This window comes from Equus caballus, chromosome 11 (genome assembly GCF_041296265.1).
Source record: "Equus caballus isolate H_3958 breed thoroughbred chromosome 11, TB-T2T, whole genome shotgun sequence".
Lineage (NCBI taxonomy): Eukaryota > Metazoa > Chordata > Mammalia > Perissodactyla > Equidae > Equus > Equus caballus.
In genome coordinates, this window is record NC_091694.1 from 20580728 (window position 1) to 20599298 (window position 18571).

At 52.5% G+C, this 18571-nt stretch overlaps 1 protein-coding gene across 1 annotated transcript; it reads left to right on the forward strand.

The window, feature by feature from the left end:
* Positions 1-506: 506 nt before the first annotated feature.
* On the forward strand, positions 507-13946 carry CAVIN1 (caveolae associated protein 1). Its single transcript, XM_001494473.6, has 2 exons — positions 507-1380; positions 11478-13946. Exons 1-2 carry the CDS (start codon positions 910-912, stop codon positions 12177-12179), a joined length of 1173 nt encoding a protein of 390 aa, XP_001494523.1. The 5' UTR covers positions 507-909; the 3' UTR covers positions 12180-13946.
* The last annotated feature ends 4625 nt before the right edge of the window (positions 13947-18571 follow it).

The following is an 18571-nucleotide window of genomic DNA, read 5'->3' on the forward strand; positions in this document are numbered from 1 at the left end:
GGCCTCCAGGGCAGGGGAAGTACAAGGAGGCGAAGGTGATTGTCAGAGAGAGGTGAGAGGCCGGTAAAAGGCATGACTTTCTGTTTTATTGCCCAGCTTAATCTTATGCTGTGAGGATAATTCTAAGAGGAACCTAGAGCAGCTTGGCAGCCCCTCATCACCACTGTGACCCTAACTTAAGTTCTCTCTTCCTGCCCTTCTCCAAACAACCTCTCAAGGTTTTATAACTGTGGTTGTTAACTTGGGGGTACGGGAGGGGGGGGCGTTAGCGGCCCTTTGAAAAGATTGTGGAAGTCATGAATCCTTTCCCTCTCAAAAACTGAGCGGAGGCAAATACTATTTTGCATATAATTTCAGTTATGTTCCACCTCATTCTCTGCTCTAGAACTTAAAAGGCTGAGTTGGCAGGTGAGCAAAAAAAAAAAAAAACAAAACCCAACAGGGAAAAGTAGAGCAACATTCTAACATTCTAGGACCTGTTCCCCTTCCACGGCTCACATTCCTCCGCCCCAGTCCCGCTCCCGCCGCCCCCGCTGCCACCCGAGGCCCTAGTCTCCCGCTCCAACTATTCCAATCATCCTAGGAAGGGTGGGGCACTCGGCTCTTGGGTCCCCCTCGGTTGCCCCCCCTTTCCCCATCATCGGTCTCCCCTTCTGCCCCGGTCCCTCCCTTTCTGGGGTGGGGCCAGCCAATGGGCGAGGAGACTCCGGGGTTTGGCCTGGGAGCCGGGGAGCTCACAGATCCCCCGCCCCACAGTTCTGGCCGCTGTCCCGGTGCGCACGGACGTGGCTCGAGTTTCCTCCGCTCTCTGCTCTCTCTCGCTCTCCCCCCTCCCGCTCTTCCTCTTCTCCGAGTCTCCAGCTCCAGCTCCAGCTCCACCCGGCCGGCCCCGCACGGCTCCGGGTAGCCATGGAGGACACCCAGCTCCATATCATCGAGCAGCCGCTTCCCGGGTACCCCGACGCTGGGGACCCGGGGTCCTCCCCCGTGGGGGCGCCAGCGGCGGAGGAGCCGTCGGGGGCCGGCTCTGAGGAGCTGATCAAGTCCGACCAGGTGAATGGCGTGCTGGTGCTGAGCCTTCTGGACAAAATCATCGGCGCCGTCGACCAGATCCAGCTGACCCAAGCCCAGCTGGAGGAGCGGCAGGCAGAGATGGAGGGTGCCGTGCAGAGCATCCAGGGCGAGCTGAGCAAGCTGGGCAAGGCACACGCCACCACCAGCAACACCGTGAGCAAGTTGCTGGAGAAGGTGCGCAAGGTCAGCGTCAACGTGAAGACCGTGCGCGGCAGCCTGGAGCGCCAGGCGGGCCAAATCAAGAAGCTGGAGGTCAATGAGGCCGAGCTGCTGCGGCGCCGCAACTTTAAAGTCATGATCTATCAGGTGAGCTGGCTGGGCGGACCGCGCCCAGAGCTCCGCGCCCGGCCCACTGTCCCCGGCCCGGGGCTTGGGGTGGGGGTACCTGCCCGAGGCGCGCCTCTCCCGCCAGCCTGGCCTAGCTGGGAGGACCCACCCTCCTTCCTGCGAGCGCTGCTGGGGTGGGGTGGGGTGGAGTGGGGCGAACGGCGCATTCTTGCAGCGCGCAGAGGGGTGCGCTCTGCGACCTGCACCTCCTCACCAAGCCCCCTCCCTCCGGCGTCAAACTCTTGGCGGAACCGAGTTAGAGGGCTAGAGTCGGGGACACTGGCCCTTTCAGACATCTCCCAACTTGGCTCTGTCAAAGTCTTACTTGGGGGAAGTTTTGGGGAAAGCCGGGGGTCCCTGGCGGCCGTTGCGGCCTGCTGTAAGCGGACACTGGCGGCGCGGCCGGGGTTTGGGGCCTCCGGCACTGCCCGCCCGATATAGCGGGTGATTCAGGGCTCAGGCACGCACCGGCGGGGGCTGCGCCAGGCGAGGGACGCGACCGCCAGCACACCCCTCCAGACCCCGCGCCCCCGCATCAGCCTCGGCTGCCTACCCTGTCCTCTCACTGCGCTCTGCCCCTGGCCTCCCGTCACTTTCAGGCCCTTGGGGACATCCTAGCCGGTGGCGCGCTTGTACCCTCTGCCTGATGGAAGCAGGCGGGGCGGTCTGGGGGCCGCGAGAGAAGTGCAAGAGGGGCTAGTGGAGGGGAGTGGACAGCCCCCGCCTGGTCCCGCGGGCTGGGCGCAGTGAATCACCCTGCACGCCTGCGGGGGTGGCCCAGGAGCAGGCGCATGCCAGGAGGAGGCTGCTGCGCCCCAGGCTCCACCTAGGCCGCTTGTTGCTTCTTTTGTACCTCTCCCCAGTCCTCGTGCCTGGATAAAAATGTAGTTTTTGTATCATAACCCAAAATGAACCTGAGAATCTCAGTAATTCTGTTCCTCTCCACTCCCTCTCCCAATCCCATTAAGGGTAGGTCTGAGCTAAGGGCTTGGTGATCTTTTGTCCGGCTTTGCCTCCTCTCTGCTTCCAGGAGGTCTGGTTGATCTTCCTACCCCAAGAAGGTGAGATTGTGGGGGCGGAGGAGTTAGTCTATGCTCCATCTTCCCCTTCCACTCCGTACCAAAGGGAATGGAAAGAAAAGGAAGGTAGATTTCCCACACTCCCTAGGTGAGAGGACCCCTAACAGCGAGCTGTGGTTTCACTCACTGCTCTGGGGCCTGGTCAAGCTGGGTTCTGAGTGACCACCTGGGATACAGTGACGTCCCTGGCTTGGTCTCTCCAGGGGAGGCTAAGAAAGACGAAGAATGGGACAAGTGTTTGAGGACAGTAGACACAGGGAGGTGGTGAGCTGGCACTTAGCTGAGGCGGTGGTGGCCCAGAAGCGGCACCCTCCCCCTCTCCCCAATGCCCAGGGACTCCCCCCAAGAGGCATTTGGCCTTTAAGAAGCTTTGCTTCCCCCCATACAGCACTATCTGGCAGAAAATATTTGCCCAGAGTTGTTTCCACTTAATCTAACTGCGTGGAGGAAGCTGGATGGGGGCGGGAGCAAAGGGGGGGGAGGTGAGTGAGATTTTTAAAGAGATCTGGCTAGCCCTGGGGTGCGTGGAGGGAAGGAGAACAAGACAGGGGTCTGGGACAGCCAGCTAGCTCTGCCTGTTCTCCAGAGCCTGTGAGGTAGAGGGTTGCTATCATGGGCTTGGATGGGTGTCCCAGACCACAGAACCTGGGAAAGTTCTCAGCCTCAAGGTAAACCTCCTTGTACCAAAGATGGAGATTCTGAGAGAAGGACGGGTATGGAGGGAGAAAGACTTCCATGCAGAGGCCAGTGGCATCCCGCCGTTACTCCCTCTTGGCAGTTGGCAGGGATCTGTGTCTGTATATTGTGCATTGTGGGAGGGGGGTGTCTAATCACAGGGTGGCTTTGACTGCATCTATACTAAACCAGGGTGCGTGGAGGACAGAGGGTTGAGGTAGAAGGAATGGCTCAAGATGGGGACCCTGAGTCCCCAAACCACAGAGGAAATAACTAAGAACTGAAGTGGTCTTAACGAGGAGAGGAGCTCAGAGGGAAGGAAAAGATTCCAACAATGGGGTGGGGCTCAGGGAAGCAGAACTTCCCTGAGCTGTAGAGCAGATGTTCCAGGTGGGGGCAGAGGGGTGGGGTACTCAGCTGCTGGAGGAAAGCAGAGGCTGCTCCTCCCTGAGGTCTGCAGGCCTGGGAAGAGAATGAAGTAAAAATAGCTCTGTGCCTTGGCAGACCTAATAGGGAAGATTGGGGGCGGCAACATTTATGGTCAAGTCCGGCTGGGGGGGTAGGATGCTTGGGTGTCCAGGCAGAGAGAGATCTGGAGAAAGGCCTCCTGGGATGGTGTGAGTTCTCCAGCATGGGGCGGGGGTGGGGAATGCTATATTCCTCGCTGCAGATGTGGGAGGTGATGATGTGGCAAGGGGGGCAGGGTGGAGGGGAGAATGAAAGGCTGGGAAGGCCCCAGCTGTGGGATCAGGTCATCTGGCCTCCCACATCTTCTTCCTGGGGAATAAGGGAGGGAATCCCTTGTGCAGCCCCACCCCAGATTCAGGGAGCTGCTAGACATAATGATTTCACAGGTTAAGTTTGCATTTGACCCCCTTTCCCCATACACACACACACACACACACACACACACACGAAATTCAGTACCTCCTACCCCAGGATATCAGAGCCCTCACCTTGAGCTCACTTCTGAATCATTACTGTTCTTCTCTGGCATTCCCTCCCGTCTCCTAAACAAAAACTAGCAATTTGGCATACCACCCTGTCAGGCAGCACCTAACTAAGTAACAGCCAGTCAATGAGAGAAGTGAGTTCTACTAGTAGCTGGGGGTCAGTGGTCAATGATTTGGATGTTATTAGAGTTCTTTTAGAATCCAGAAAGAGGGGCTAAAATGGAAATAAACATTTTCTGGAGCAGTTTTATTAGTTTGTTTTTTAAATTCCTGTGACTTGCTTTATTGTGATATTCACTTTATTTATTTATTTATTATTCCTTTGTGTTTTTTTTGTTTTGTTTTTTTTTTGTGAAGAAGATTGGCCCTGACTAACATCTGTTGCCAATCTTCCTCTTTTTGCTGGAGGAAGATTGTCACTGAGCTAACATCTGTGCCAATCTTCCTCTATTTTGTATGTGGGAACCGACCTCAGCATGGCTTGATGAGTGGTGCTAGGTCCGTGCCCAGGATCCGAAACTGTGAACCCCGGGCAGCCGAAGCAGAGTGTGCGAACTTAGCCACTCGGCCACCAGGCTGGCCCCTCTGGAGCGGTTTTGCTGAGGCAGTTAGTAACCTACACATGGACCCATCATACCTGCTTCAAGTGCTTGAGGACAGGACGGGAAGCACTTAAGGGATTAGGTGGCTCATAGGCATTAAGGGGGAGGACACCAGGGCCGGAAGGAGGGCCTGCTAGCTTCTCCTCCCCAAATCCTAACCCAACCCATAGCTCCTTCCTTGAGGCAAGTCAGGGCTACCTTGTTCCAGAAGAACCCCAAACCTTTGCCTCAACATATTCCCAACTTGGGGCTCTGGTCCCTCTTACCTCCTAAGCCTGGTGGCCTAGTAGAGAGAGTGCTTGCCATGCCCTTCCTCCAAAAAACTGAGTTTGGGTTGTTTTTCTTGGTCACTGGATCCAAAGCAGGTAGGGTATTTTTAGGGGTATTCCTAAGATCAAAGGAAATCATGCTCCTCCCTCTGTTTTTTTTTTTCTCTTTTTTAGTAAATACAATCTGACTATTGTAAAGGTCAAAATCAGAAAGGGAAGAGATGGCACAGAGTGGGCAACTGATAGGGAGAGGAGCCGGAATACAGTTGCTAGGCAACCAACCTCAAAGATGAGTGGTGGTTTGTTCCGTTTTTTTTCAACCATACCATTGTGAATATTTCATCACTTGCTCATTATAGACTTTTTGAGCTGGAAGGTGTTTTAGAGATAATCATCTTCAGCTCCTTCATTTTGTTTCGGAGGAAGCTGAGACCTAAAGAGGGGAAGTCGTTTGCCTATTGTCACTCAAGTGATTGGAGGTGGCTGGGGCCAGAACCCAGGTGTACCCCTTCTTCTGCTACACTGTCTGCTCCCCGCCTCCTCCTTCCAATCCCAGGCTCTGCGTCAGAAGTCAGGGTAGAGGCTAGCCCTAATGGAGGGTTAGTTCTGGCTCCTCCATTCTCTGAGGGAGCTGGTTGCACAGTCCTGGCACTGGGGCTGCTTTGTGTGTGTGTGTGGGTGGGTGTGCAGTGTTGGCTGAGAGTGCATAAGATTGCTGGCCATTAGCTGCTCAGCCTCAGAGGTGCTGAAGTAGAGGCAGCGTGTGGTCACCTGGTCCAACGACAGTGGGAAGGCAGGTGCAGGGTGTAAGGAGTGGAGCTCCCTGGCCAGCATGGGTGTCCCCTGGCACGGACTCCGCATCTGGCTAGGAGAGGACCACGTTGGCTTCTTTCTCCTTAACCTCCCTGCCACTCCCATCTTCTCCCTACACCCCAAAGGCAGGTTGGCACCTGCTGCTTTGTGTTTCTGTGGCTGCAGGCCTTTACTCAACACTGTTGTCGCCAAAGTCTGGTTGTGCTCCCAACTGTCCCTCTCTCCTGACTTCTCCTGATTGTCCAAAGCAAGAGTGGCAGCTCAGCTCCTCAAGAGGGAGAGTTGGGAGCTGTTGCTGGTGCACCAGGACATAGGCCCACCCATCATAAAAACAGCTTGGTTTTTGATCCTGATTTCTCTGTGCATCTTGATGTCTGATATCCCAAGTGTGGATGGAGGGAGGGGTGGAAAGGGAGGCAGGAGGTGGGGATTTGGCCAAAGGGAAATAGCCAGGATGTCCCTCTTCCATGCCTGTCCCTCTCCTTATCCTGGGAAGCACCCAGTGCCCACCTTCCCTGGGGGGAATGACGAGAACTGGAATTAGCAGCATCTGGCCCAAGACAGTGAAGCTGTTTGCCTTCTCTTTTACTCATCAGAGCCTCTCTGGTTGGAATCCAACAACTGCCCTCTTAGAAAACTCTTCCTCTACCCCCAGCAGCCTCTTTCCCCATCACTCCAAACCCCCGATAGCATCATCCCACAACCACAGCTGGGTGGGGATAGAAGGTAGGAGGCCAAGGATGAGACTTGGAAGATTCTAGAGGGAGGAAAGGAGAGGGTTTCCGTTTAAATTGTTTATTAATTCATGGGCCTGGGTTTGTTCCACTCCTTTCAGCCCCAGGGCCCTCTTGATGAAGCATTTAAAATGTGGTTTCTTTCTATCCTAATGCATTGTGTACTCCCTTCCCGTCCCTACTCACCAGCCCCAAATCTGCGTGCCCATCAAGGCCTCTTTCTCTCAACCCCATCCGCACCCATCCCAAGTCCCATTTAAACCCCTTTTCCTCATCTTAGCCCAAGAAGAAGCTGAATGCACCCTCTGACCTGGCCACACCCAAGATCGTGCCTTTTGACCTTCTGCCTGAGACTGAGCCCTTTGACCTGAAGCCTGAGACAGTGCCTGAGCTCCCACCCTTTGACCAGACGCCTAGGGCACTGCCCTATTACCCAGAACCTGTGCCTCTGCCCACCCCTGTGAAGCCGACAGCCGGTGGGGGCGCTTAAGGTCTTCTGGGTCCCATGAGGCTGTGGGCATGGGGTGTCGCTCCGTCCACCATCAGCTCACTGCTTAGTGGTGGTCAGTACTGAGATGACCAGCCTCTTCCAAGCCACTGCCGCTTGTGAGTGGGTGTGGGTATTGTGAAAACACTCGCATCATGCAGAGTTCAGGGGAATGTGATGTGTGCAGTGGGGTGGGAGGTGAAGGGAAGGGGCCCTCCTCTACTTCTTGGTTTCTCTCTTAATGGTAGACGCTCCCGACACATACTTGAGCTGCACTCAGTGCTGCCCTGCATGAAACTGCGCCATGGCTTCTGACTCTCCTGCCCCTTTTCCCTTCTGCCTCCTCCTCAGGGACAGGCCAGTTTGGCTGAAAGCCTCTTTGGAGAGGGCCCTCATGAGGCCAAGGCCTGGGGTCGGTTCTGTGCCCTCTCCACTCCCTCCCTGTAGCTGGGGAAAACATTTACACTTATTTTTTCCAGTTTTTTAAGAAAATGTTTTGCAAAGAGATCCCCTGTGTTTGCCAGATCCTGCCTTGGGCGGGGCACCCAAAAGCTGCCAACTCAGAGAGGCCAGAAGGAGGGACGTTTTAGCTGGCTCTGGCTTGGATTGTCTGGCCTCCCTATAGCACATTTCTCAACTTTTTTTTTTGCTGATCATCCCCCTAAGGAGTCCTTTTAGACATTTTCCCCCTAATTGTCCCCTCTCCCATGAAATTTTACTACTACAGATTTACTATATATCTGTTTATCTACTGGGACTCTTTGGAGCACCACAAACTATTGCAGTACCTAAGACCTCTCCCTCCCGCGAGAATCGATTTCTGCCCTCTTGGAGGCAATGTCACCCCTGTTGGGGATGGTGCTATAGCAGAAAAGAAGGACCCTTCTGCCTTTGGTGTCTCTCCCCACTTGTCTTGGCGACCTAAAGTAGAGGCCCCGAGTGTTCAAGACTTCCTTCTTCACCTCTCCCTCAGTCTGTACCCTCTTCTACCGTCTCTCTGAGCAGCTCCTGGGTCTCTGAATTTCCTCTCCGGTGTCTTCTCTGGCCATTCCCAGGCAGTGGCTGGGGACAGAGCTGGTTAGCTCTAAGTCAAGAGAGGCTCCTACCCAGAGCCATATGATACTTGTCCCTTCTCCCTGAGAAATGTGAAATGCCTGACCAAGGACCAGGCACATAGTTGGTGCTCAATTAAAATATAATATAAAAATCTTCTTCCTAAGCCAGAGGATCGTAAGTTTATATAGCAGGGTTGGGGAGTGGAGCGGAAGGGGCTGGGAGTTGCCCTGGGGCTCCTCTAAATTCATCCTGGACTAGTGCCTGCCTGGGTTGGGGAGTTGTGTGTGCTTGGTGGGGGGCAGGGGAAGCTGTGCATGCTTTTGTTCAGACCTGGTCATTAAAGGTAACTCTGGAAACCAAGTCTTTTGGGAGTGGTGGTTTTGTTTAATAAAAACATGAAAACAAGTGAGGCCCCTCCTTTGGTTTAGGAACTCTGCCAGGGAAGTAGGGGTGGGACAAGGGTGCCTGGCCCATGTGCCCAGGGTAGGGGGAGGTACTTTGGGATTGTATTGGTGGTGGTTGTAGCAACAGGCCAACTGGGTGGGCCCAAGACAGCACTCCAAGGCTGTGAGTCATAGGGGAAACCTGGCTTGAAAAGGGGGAGGAAATAGAAAATCCATTAATGGAGGGGAAAAGCTAAAGTCACAGTGGTATGCCCTCTCCAGAGCCAGTCTACTGGACATTGTCCAGGGTCTTAAGTCAAATTGTTTTTCCTCTGTCTCCTGACCTTCCACCAAGAGGCCAGCTCCTCTGGTATAAGCCATCACCCTTGGGGAAGCCTACAGTGAATAGGGTTATATTCTCAATGGGGTTATTTTCTGGACTGGTGAAGATGACCCCAAATCCCAGAATAAACCTCCCTTCACTGGGAGTGCTTCCTGATGTATGTGAGACCTTTCACCAGGCACTAGGAAGATGGGATTGGCTACAAGAAGTCTGCAGCTCTTGCCCCAGCCCTGTTCACTTCCGAGCTCAGCAGGCAAAGACCTTTATCTAGGAAGCCAGAGGCCAGGAAAACCAACCAGCTCAGCCTTTAGAGGGTGGAGTGGAACAGGGGGGAGAATCAGGGATGCTGGGGGTGGGGCAGGGAGACAATGTGGATTTGTTTTACAGCAGCTGGGACTGCTTCCTGACTATTCCCCACCCATGACTCTTAATCCCTCCCTAGCTCATCCACATTGTCTCAGCTTAGTGAAAAGAGGGCTACTCCTCTACCCTCTGGTGGAGGGTGGGTGGCTTTTTAGTTTGGGAGGCTTTGAAGGAGAGATCAGAGCTGAAATTTTTTTGATACTGGGCCTGCAGATTAATTCTGGGTGGAGATGGATGAAGAGGTAGTGGAGTGTTTAGACCCTAGCAAATCCTAAAATGGAGTGTAAGAGAAAGGACTCCAGTAGGAGGCGGAGAAAAGTGATTACAAAAGGATACCCGAAGGATACAACTGGAAGTCAAAGGGAATGCTAAGAGGGGCTGGGACCTCTTACACTCCTAACAAGAAAAACATCCCTTCAATGCCTCTGTGAATGATAAGAGGCAGAAAGATGGACAGAATACCATAGGATGCCCATGATAGTATAAGCCAGCTATGGCAGGTGGAGACTACAAGTCCCAGCATGCCCTGTGCCCAGGTCACCTTGCCTGCTGGGAGGTGTAGTTGAGTAATGAGAGCTCGAGGTGGCTTGGTGCCCAGTAGAGCTGGTGCCCAGTTCAGGAGAAGAGGTGGAACCAGCATTCCCTCTTTGTCCCTGCTAATGCTATTGACAGGGAGGGAAGGAAGTTGGGAGGGGGTGTTCCTAGTTTTCAATGTAAACCAGGAAACTCTGCAGGGATGTGGATGGGAGGGAAGAGGAAAGAGATTGGGGGCTGGGGAAGGAATTTCTGCAGCAGGTGGTGCAGAGATACCAAGGGGCCAATATATATAGTACGCGTGTGTGTTTATGAGAGAGGTTGGCTCATGTTGCCTTATATTTCTTTTTTATTTTTATTTATTTATTTTTAAAGATCTTATTTTTCCTTTTTCTCCCAAAGCCCCCGGGGAGATAGTTGTGTATTTTTAGTTGTGGGTCCTGCTAGTTGTGGTACGTGGGAGGCCGCTCAGCGTGGCCTAATGAGCAGTGCCATGTCCGCACCCAGGATTCGAACCGGTGAAACCCTGGGCCTCTGCAGTGGAACGCGCGAACTTAACCACTTGGCCATGGGGCCGGCCCTGCCTTATATTTCTCAGATGGGATTTTCTTACAGTTCTGGGTAACAATCTTCAGAAAACCCTTCAGAAAAACTATTGTCTCTCATTCATTGGTCTGAAATCCCTGAAGAGAGTCTGGGCCAAAGAGAAGATCCTGTTTATGTTCTGGGTTATGCCCCTTTTCCCTTTCTGTGCTCAGCCTCCCCTACCTTCTGGTGGGGGCTGATCCTGAGTTTTTGAAATGTTGGCCCACAGTCAGGATCTTGGAAAACCTTCCCAGAATGCAAAACAGTGCTGGTGCTAGGTCCTCCCACGGGAAGAGGGAAGAACTGGCTCTGAGCTCCAGGATCATGGGGAATCTGGGACCACCATCCTACTCCTGGTCCCTTGAACTCCCTAGAGAAAAAAGCAAGAATGGAAAGTATTCCCTCCCTTCTGTTCCAAGGCAAGGAAGTCAGAACCAGAAGAAACGTTCACGTTGGGAAGAAAACATGCCCTTGGCTGCCAGCAAGCTTCTTCCTCTTTTCTCCCTCAATTTCTGCATGGGGAGAGAGGAGGGATGACCACTGGTGGAGCCAAACAGTACGAGGAGGTCAAGTAGTGGGGGCGTGGGACACAGCTCTCCTTCCCTAAGACTGGTTCTGAAACGGTCTGAAGTCTGGGAAACGAACTCCCTCTACCTTGCCTTCAAGCTACCCTACTTGGGGGTCGCCTGATATTGGCTGTGAGCTAATTCCCCAACCCCCAACCCCTCAACTTAAACAAACTCCTAAGCGCTTTTTGGCCTGGTTCGGGCAGTGTGCGACTTAGTGCACCAGAGGGCGCTCTGCTCATTTCCAAAGTTACCTTGTGTTCCCTGGGACGCAAAGGGTAAGAACTGCTTTAATATAAGATGGGTGGATGCAGGGTCCAAGGACAGGGTTGGAGGGCAGCAGAGATATTTAACCGAAGTGCAATTACACCACGCCCAATCTCCGACCCGATGCTCGGTTCCCTCCTTGCGTTGTCTATATAGTTACCATTCATTCAACACATATTTTTTGGGCGCCCACGAGGTGTCCACCTCTGTGCCAGATGCTAGGGATACAACGGCGAACAAATCAAGGCCAATTTCACGGGTACCACGCACTCTCCAGGATCACCACCGCCCTGCTGGGTTCTCCCAGCGTCCCTGCTCAGCCCTCCGGTTCTGTCCCCCTTATCTCTTCGCTCTGCTTTCCTTTTAGGATGAAGTGAAACTGCCGTCCAAAGTGAGTATCAGCAAGTCGCTGAAAGAGTCTGAGGCACTGCCCGAGAAGGAGGGCGACGAGCTGGGCGAGGGCGAGCGGCCCGAGGAGGACGCGGGGGCGCTCGAGCTGTCATCGGACGAGGCGGTGGAGGTGGAGGAGGTCATCGAGGAGTCGCGCGCCGAGCGCATCAAGCGCAGCGGCCTGCGGCGAGTGGACGACTTCAAGAAGGCCTTCTCCAAGGAGAAGATGGAGAAGACCAAGGTGCGCACCCGCGAGAACCTGGAGAAGACCCGCCTCAAGACCAAGGAGAACCTGGAGAAGACGCGGCACACGCTGGAGAAGCGCATGAACAAGCTGGGCACGCGCCTGGTCCCCGCCGAGCGGCGCGAGAAGCTCAAGAGCTCGCGAGACAAGCTGCGCAAGTCCTTCACGCCCGACCACGTGGTCTACGCGCGCTCCAAGACGGCAGTCTACAAGGTGCCACCCTTCACCTTCCACGTCAAGAAGATCCGCGAGGGCGAGGTGGAGGTGCTCAAGGCCACCGAGATGGTGGAGGTGGCCCCCGACGACGAGGAGGGCGGCGCGGAGCGCGGCGAGGCCGCCGACCTGCTGCGCGGGAGCAGCCCCGACGTGCACACGCTGCTGGAGATCACCGAGGAGTCGGACGCCGTGCTGGTGGACAAGAGCGACAGCGACTGAGCGGGACGCAGGGCCCGCCCCGCCTCTCCCTGCCCCCGCCCCAGATTCCTTTGCCTCTCCAGACTTTCTCTTTTGCCTTCTCTCTCGGCCCCAGAAGGGCTGAGATGTTTCTAAACTGAGAACACACACCGTCGCCCCCCACCCCCAGCACCCCTCCAAGTCTTACAGCTGTTAAGACGGGATGGGGAGGCAGCTTCCACAATGGACAGACCCAATTTGGGCACAGTCTGGGTGGAAATGGAGAGGGGAGTGATCTGTGTCCTGGTTGTCCAAGTTGGGGATCCTAGAAGAAATTGCTGTCATTTCCATGGTTGGGCCCCCCTTGGGGCAGGCTGCCTTCCCCCCAGTCTCCCCGTTACACTCACCCAGCTGCTGTCATTCCTACTCACTGAGCTCTTTTTTCTCATCCTGATCCCCGGAAGCTTCAAGGCCAAAATTACCCTTGCCCACATGGGAGGCCGCATACTGGAAGCACTCGGAAGCGGTTTTTGGGAGAACCTGAGGCAATGGCGGAGAGAGGGCAGAGTGAGCCGTGACCCTGGATGAGAGTCTAGCACAGGCTGTATTTGCTAAGGTCTCAACAAGGACGGCTGGAGCCAAGCAGAGCCCTGGGGAAAGGGGAGGGGGCGGAGCACGATGATGAATACATACGTGTGGGAGGAAGGGTACACTTAAATGTTCATGTACCTGCACACAGGAGCTCATGGCCATGGCTTTGGGAAGGAGAACGGGAAATAGTAGAAGGTGGAAATGGGTGAAGAGAGGAGAATTCTCCTCATTAGCAGCAAGAGAAACAGAGGACAAGAATCCTGTCTTACTGGGGTTCTCAGAGGACAGCAGGACCATTTTCAGGATAAGGAGGGAGGACAGTGTGAGAAAGCGATGATCCAAAGAGAAGAGAGAGGTAAAGCTCCCCTCCTTCAACTGAGATCTGGACGGTGGCTGCCCCTAGGGACACCCCATTTCTTAAAGCCCAGATACTTAGGGGCCCAGAAGGGGGCAGCACCAGGCTGTGGAGAGCTGAGAATTAGGAGGGAGACTGATGGAAAGAGAGCAAGGTGTTAATGGCCAGGCCACCAAGCTGAGAGCTGGAGGGGAGGGGAGGAGAGTATAGTATGCCTGTGTAGAGAGCAACGTAGCCTTGGCTCGCTCTTGGCAGTTTTTTTCTCAAGCTCTTTCCCTAGAGCTAGTGTCAGGAAGCAGAAGAACTTGCCGAGACCTCCTGCCCTTGTGGGTTCCTCTCCTGAATCTTTGGGGGCTGCGTACAGTCTGAAGGCCTGATCTGTAGTCCACTGACCAGGTTCTCCTAAGGACACTTCAGTCCCTCTGTTCCTCGCTAGTAAAGGTGGCTTGTCAGAAGCAAGGCCAACTCCCCCACCCCCACCCCATCCGCAGCCGAAAGAGGAAGGCTGCGGCCTTCTTTTTTCTCCCCCCACCTCCTCTGCCTCATCTTCCCTGCTCTGCTTTTTAGAATTGCAGCTAATTATTTTAAGGGGTGGAGGGAGGGAGCCTGGGGACACAAACCTTTTTTTACAATACAAAGCTTTGCACTCCCCCCTCCCCTTTTCTTGGTTCCCTTCTCTCTTCTGAATGGTTGGAGACACATCAGCTGAGGGAGGATGGGGATTGTGGGACGAGGTCCCTTGGTGCTGATGGGCTGAAGGGGCCTGAGTTGTGGGCAGATACAGTTTCCTGTGGGCTCTGGGGAGCCTCTCACGTTGCTGTGTCCTGGTGAGCAGCCCGACCAATAAACCTGCTTTTCTAAAAGGATCTGTGTTGGATTGTATACTCCGAAGGCAGTTGTGTAGGATGAGTTAGAGAGGACAGAAGGGAGCCAGGAGGAGAAAGAGAGAGAGGACTGTTGGTTTAAACTTGCTTCACTTGCCTGGGTGGGGAATAGGGGTGGGGGATTATTATCCCCATTTTAAAGATGAAGAAATACAGAGTGACTTGTATAAGGTCACACAGCTGGTAGCTGATGGTGACAGCTGGGATTCTAAGCCAGGCAGCCTGGCTCCACAGTCTGTTTAACTGTTAGTCTGTAACCCTGTACTGTCTAGAACCTCTTCCCTGCTGTCAGGGCATTAGCCCTTCAGACATGCCCAGTTACTCTTCTCAGCCTGAGCTTCCCCAGATACACAGTTTGGAATCATGGGCCTAGAGGAGGCAATCAGTCTAGGGGAGGGGAAAAGTCAGAAGCCCCAACTCAGAGGGTTTCATAGAGAAAGGATTCCAGTGCACGTTATATATGCGAGTTGTAGCCACACAGCATATTTAATTCTCCCCACGACCCTGGGATGGGCACCTGTTTCATTGTGCAGCCTCTCTTCCCCATGAGCAACCTGCCCCAACTGCCACAAGTTATGGGTTTCCTACAGCAACGGACTCAAACCATCATGTGGGTTCTGCCTGCATCAGAATCACCTGGGGGGTCAGCCCTGGTGGCCTAGTAGTTAAGGTCAGCGCACTCCACTTTGGTGGCCCGGCTTCCATTCCTGGGTGCAGACCTACACCACTCGTCTATCAGTGGCCATGCTGTGGCGGCGGCTCACGTGGAAGAAGATTGGCAACAGATGTTAGCTCAGGGTGACTCTTCCTCAGCAAAAAGAAAAAAAAAGGAATCACCTGGGAAAGGGGTGTCCCTAATGAAAATAATGTCATTTCTGAGGCTCTATCCCAGCGTCCTGCCATTACCTCAAACAAGCTTGAGTCCTTCCTCATGAGTCATGCATTTCTCTTGACTTCCTTGCCCCTGCCCCCAGCAGCAAGCACAGCAGATTCTAGAGTTCTAAATCCTCCAGAAAGCGTCAGCTTCCCACCCAAAGGAATGAAAACTGAAGCTGAAAATTCAGAGCCTGGGAGTCAGGAAACTTGCCTCCCACCAGGGTAGACATACCAAAGATCTTTCTTCCTCTGGGATCCAGATGTACAGCTGTGAGAAGCAGGGAACAACATCAGGACCCCAGCTGCAGAGAAATAAGCCCGAGGGAAACCAGGAAAGGCCCTGGGATTCCAGGCCATCATTTACTTCCCTTACTCACAGCAATAAGGCTCCTGGCCCCTCCCCCTTTCCTCGCACAAGTGCCCCCCACACTGGTCCACCACACTTTCAATACCAGGCAAATTACTTTGCTGTATCTTTCCTACTCAGTTCTATTCTGGTACCACCTTAAGAGTGGTCCTAATTCTCTGAATAGGCACTTTTCTGCTGGCCTTTGCACCATGGCATTGCTCCTTTACCTTGCAGTGTGGGCTGCAGCTCCAGAAGCTCTCCCAGAATCAGAAATTACTCCTTTTCCTCTTCTCTCGAAGCTGAGGGGAGAAGGAGGGCTGGTCTCAGGATGGATGAAATAGTCAACTGCTTACCAATAGGATTTGATGGGCATTCCACGGTCCCACAGTCACAAAGCATCTTTTCCACCAACCAGTCATGAACTTGCCCACCCATTGTTAGCATTATTTCCGTGGGTTAGAATCAGACAATAAACTAGGGGTATTGTCTCTCAAAGGATCCCATCAAATGTTACCTGGGATCGAAGGAAGTTCTTCTATGGCCTCAGATTGAATTTTCAGGTCTCTAAATGGTACCCCCAAAGTCCTGATCCCTAAGAGGTAACTTTCCATTGGGGTCAGGAGGAGACAGCTGCAGCTAGTCTTTTTTTTTTTTTTTTTAAAGATTTTATTATTTCCTTTTTCTCCCCAAAGCCCCCTGGTACATAGTTGTATATTCTTCGTTGTGGGTTCTTCTAGTTGTGGTATGTGGGACGCTGCCTCAGCGTGGTCTGATGAGCAGTGCCATGTCCGCGCCCAGGATTCGAACCAACGAAACACTGGGCCGCCTGCAGCGGAGCGTGCGAACTTAACCACTTGGCCACGGGGCCAGCCCCTGCAGCTAGTCTTATACTGGTCCAGACCCTCATCTGCTCTCACCTGGAGCATTTGAACTGACTTTATAATCTGTTTCCAAGCCATTCCCCACATTATTGGCAGATAGTTACAGATATTAAAGAAAATATACTTTACAGTTTAACTGCCTTTCTTTGACCAAAGAGTTAACCTTGGCATGGCTCACAAGCTCCCTTAAGAGTCTGGTCCTTGCCCCAGTTCTTACAACATGCTTTGTAGGGAGTCTGCTGGCCAGAAATGGAGCACACACTTTCAGCCCTGTGGGCCTTCGCTCAGGGTATTTCCTCTGTCTGAAATGGCTTCTTCCTTTCCACTGCCCCTCTTAAACCAACCTCTTCCCCAGTTCTACCCCAGTCACACTCATCATTCCCTTCTAAGGGCTCCCATAGAACTTGATGTCAATAAACATTTGTCGACTGAAAGAATGAATAAATTACAAGATTCTTTCCATTGCAAGTGTTATAAACTCATCTCAAACTGGCTTTTGCAGAAAAAACAAAACCAACCAAAGCTGAAAAGAAACACAGCGGGAATTAATGCAATTGAAAAAGTTCCCAATAATAGGTCCAGGGGTGCCTGGAAGCAAATTCTGATGTAACATCATTAGGAATTTATCTCTTATTCTATTTTCTCTTTTCCAGTCTGTTTGTTTCATTGTTAATCAGGTTTTCCCCATGTGTTGGCAAAGATGACCATCCATAGCTGCAGGCTTATGACGGAAGAACCCCAGTTAAGAGGGTTTCTTTCCAAATTCTTCCAGTCAGAATCTCAGATATGATGCCTACTGGCCCTGAGTGGTCAACATACTCAAATCACTGTGCCTCTGACCAAATCTAGGTCGTGTACCACTTCTAGAACCCAGCTGAAGAATGGAATTGAGAGTGAAGGAAGGCTGATTTCCCAAAGGAAAATTGGGTTGCTGTTCTCAATAGAAAGGGGAGAGGATGATGGGCAGACACAACAACAGATGTTCTTTCCAAATGATCTGTTTGTGATACTGTGCTAGGAGCCAAGAGACTAAAAAGACAACATATCCTGCTCTTGATTTTAAAGAGTTTGCAATTAGTGGGAGAGGCAGATGCTCAAAATAGCTCAAAGAGATGACTGTAAGAGAGGGGAAGCAAAACGCAATGGCAAGGCACTGGTGAGGGATTAATCCTTGGGGAATATGGGAAATTTCATGGAGCAAGGGGGCTTTTAAGTTGTGATTCTAAACCAGGGTAGGATTTCAAATAGATGTCACTGCAGGGCAGAGAGAGTATTTTACTTGATTTTTGTGTCACCAGAGCATAACAGTGTCTCAAATATGATTGTGTTGGTTAACGTTCTTTGGTTGAAAGTATAAGAAAAGGACATTGGCCAAAAGGAAAAAAAGAAACTTATATTGGAAGGCTGCCAAGATATCCCATGGACTCCAAGGAATTGCTGAGCAGCCAGGCTAGGAAGAGTAGGAATCAGGGGATCTCCAGAGACTTCTGAGAGGGAGTTAATGGACGGCCCTTTCTAAAGTGCTGACATTAGTGGTACTCAGCTGTAAGGGCTCCCAGGCTCTGTGCCTCTCAGTTTCAGTTTCCAAATTCCTGGCAGAGAGAATCTGATTAAGCCAGTTAACATCAGTGTTCACCCTGGATTTAATAATCTGTGGCCAGGAGACCGGGATCATGTAATACAGACATGGCTGAAGGGATCTATTTTGGTGTATGATTGGAAAAGGGAGGAGCAATTCCCAGGAAAGGAGGACTTGAGCCAGGTGAGACCCAAGAGCTATCTATTAAAATAGTAGGTCCTCGATGCACATGAATTAATCGGAAGCAGTGGTGTGGGACAGGGAAAGTTCTCCAGGCAAAGGGAACAGTGTGCGAAAAAACAAAGCAGCAGGAACGCTGAAGGCATGGCTGAGGAACAGTTAATGGAATTATGGAATGTTAGAACTAAAAGGAGTCTTGCTTTATAGATGAGGAAACAAAAGGAGTCATTTTACAGAGGAAGTTGCTGCGGACTCGGGAGAGAAAACAATTTATCTGCACCTAATAAGACTCAGCATAAAAGAGTTATCAGAAGAGAGGTGGCCCTTGAAGCACCAGGAATAGGTGAATCTGCCAAGGGAGGGAGTTAGGGAGAGAAGAGGATGGAGTTTAGAATTAAAGGCAGGAGTGCTCACCTTTCGGGGATGATGGGGGTTGGGGAGAGCAGCAAAGCAGACTGTGGGATGGTCAGAGAGGGAGAAGGACATCTTGCTGGGGGCAGGGCACTTTGAATAACATTATCTCAGGTAATTCTGAAGCACTGGATGTCCTTCTGCTCGGAAAAGCCCCTGCCCACTCCCTCCAGGGCTTTGTCTCTGATGGGTGACCAGGACCCTCCACCCTTGTCCACCGCTGCTTTGTCAAGAATGGATATCTGGTCCCACCTGGGCCAATGAAATCCTCTTTGCCAGCAGTTTAGAGATTTGAGCTGACAACCACAGAGCCTGAACATTTTCAGTA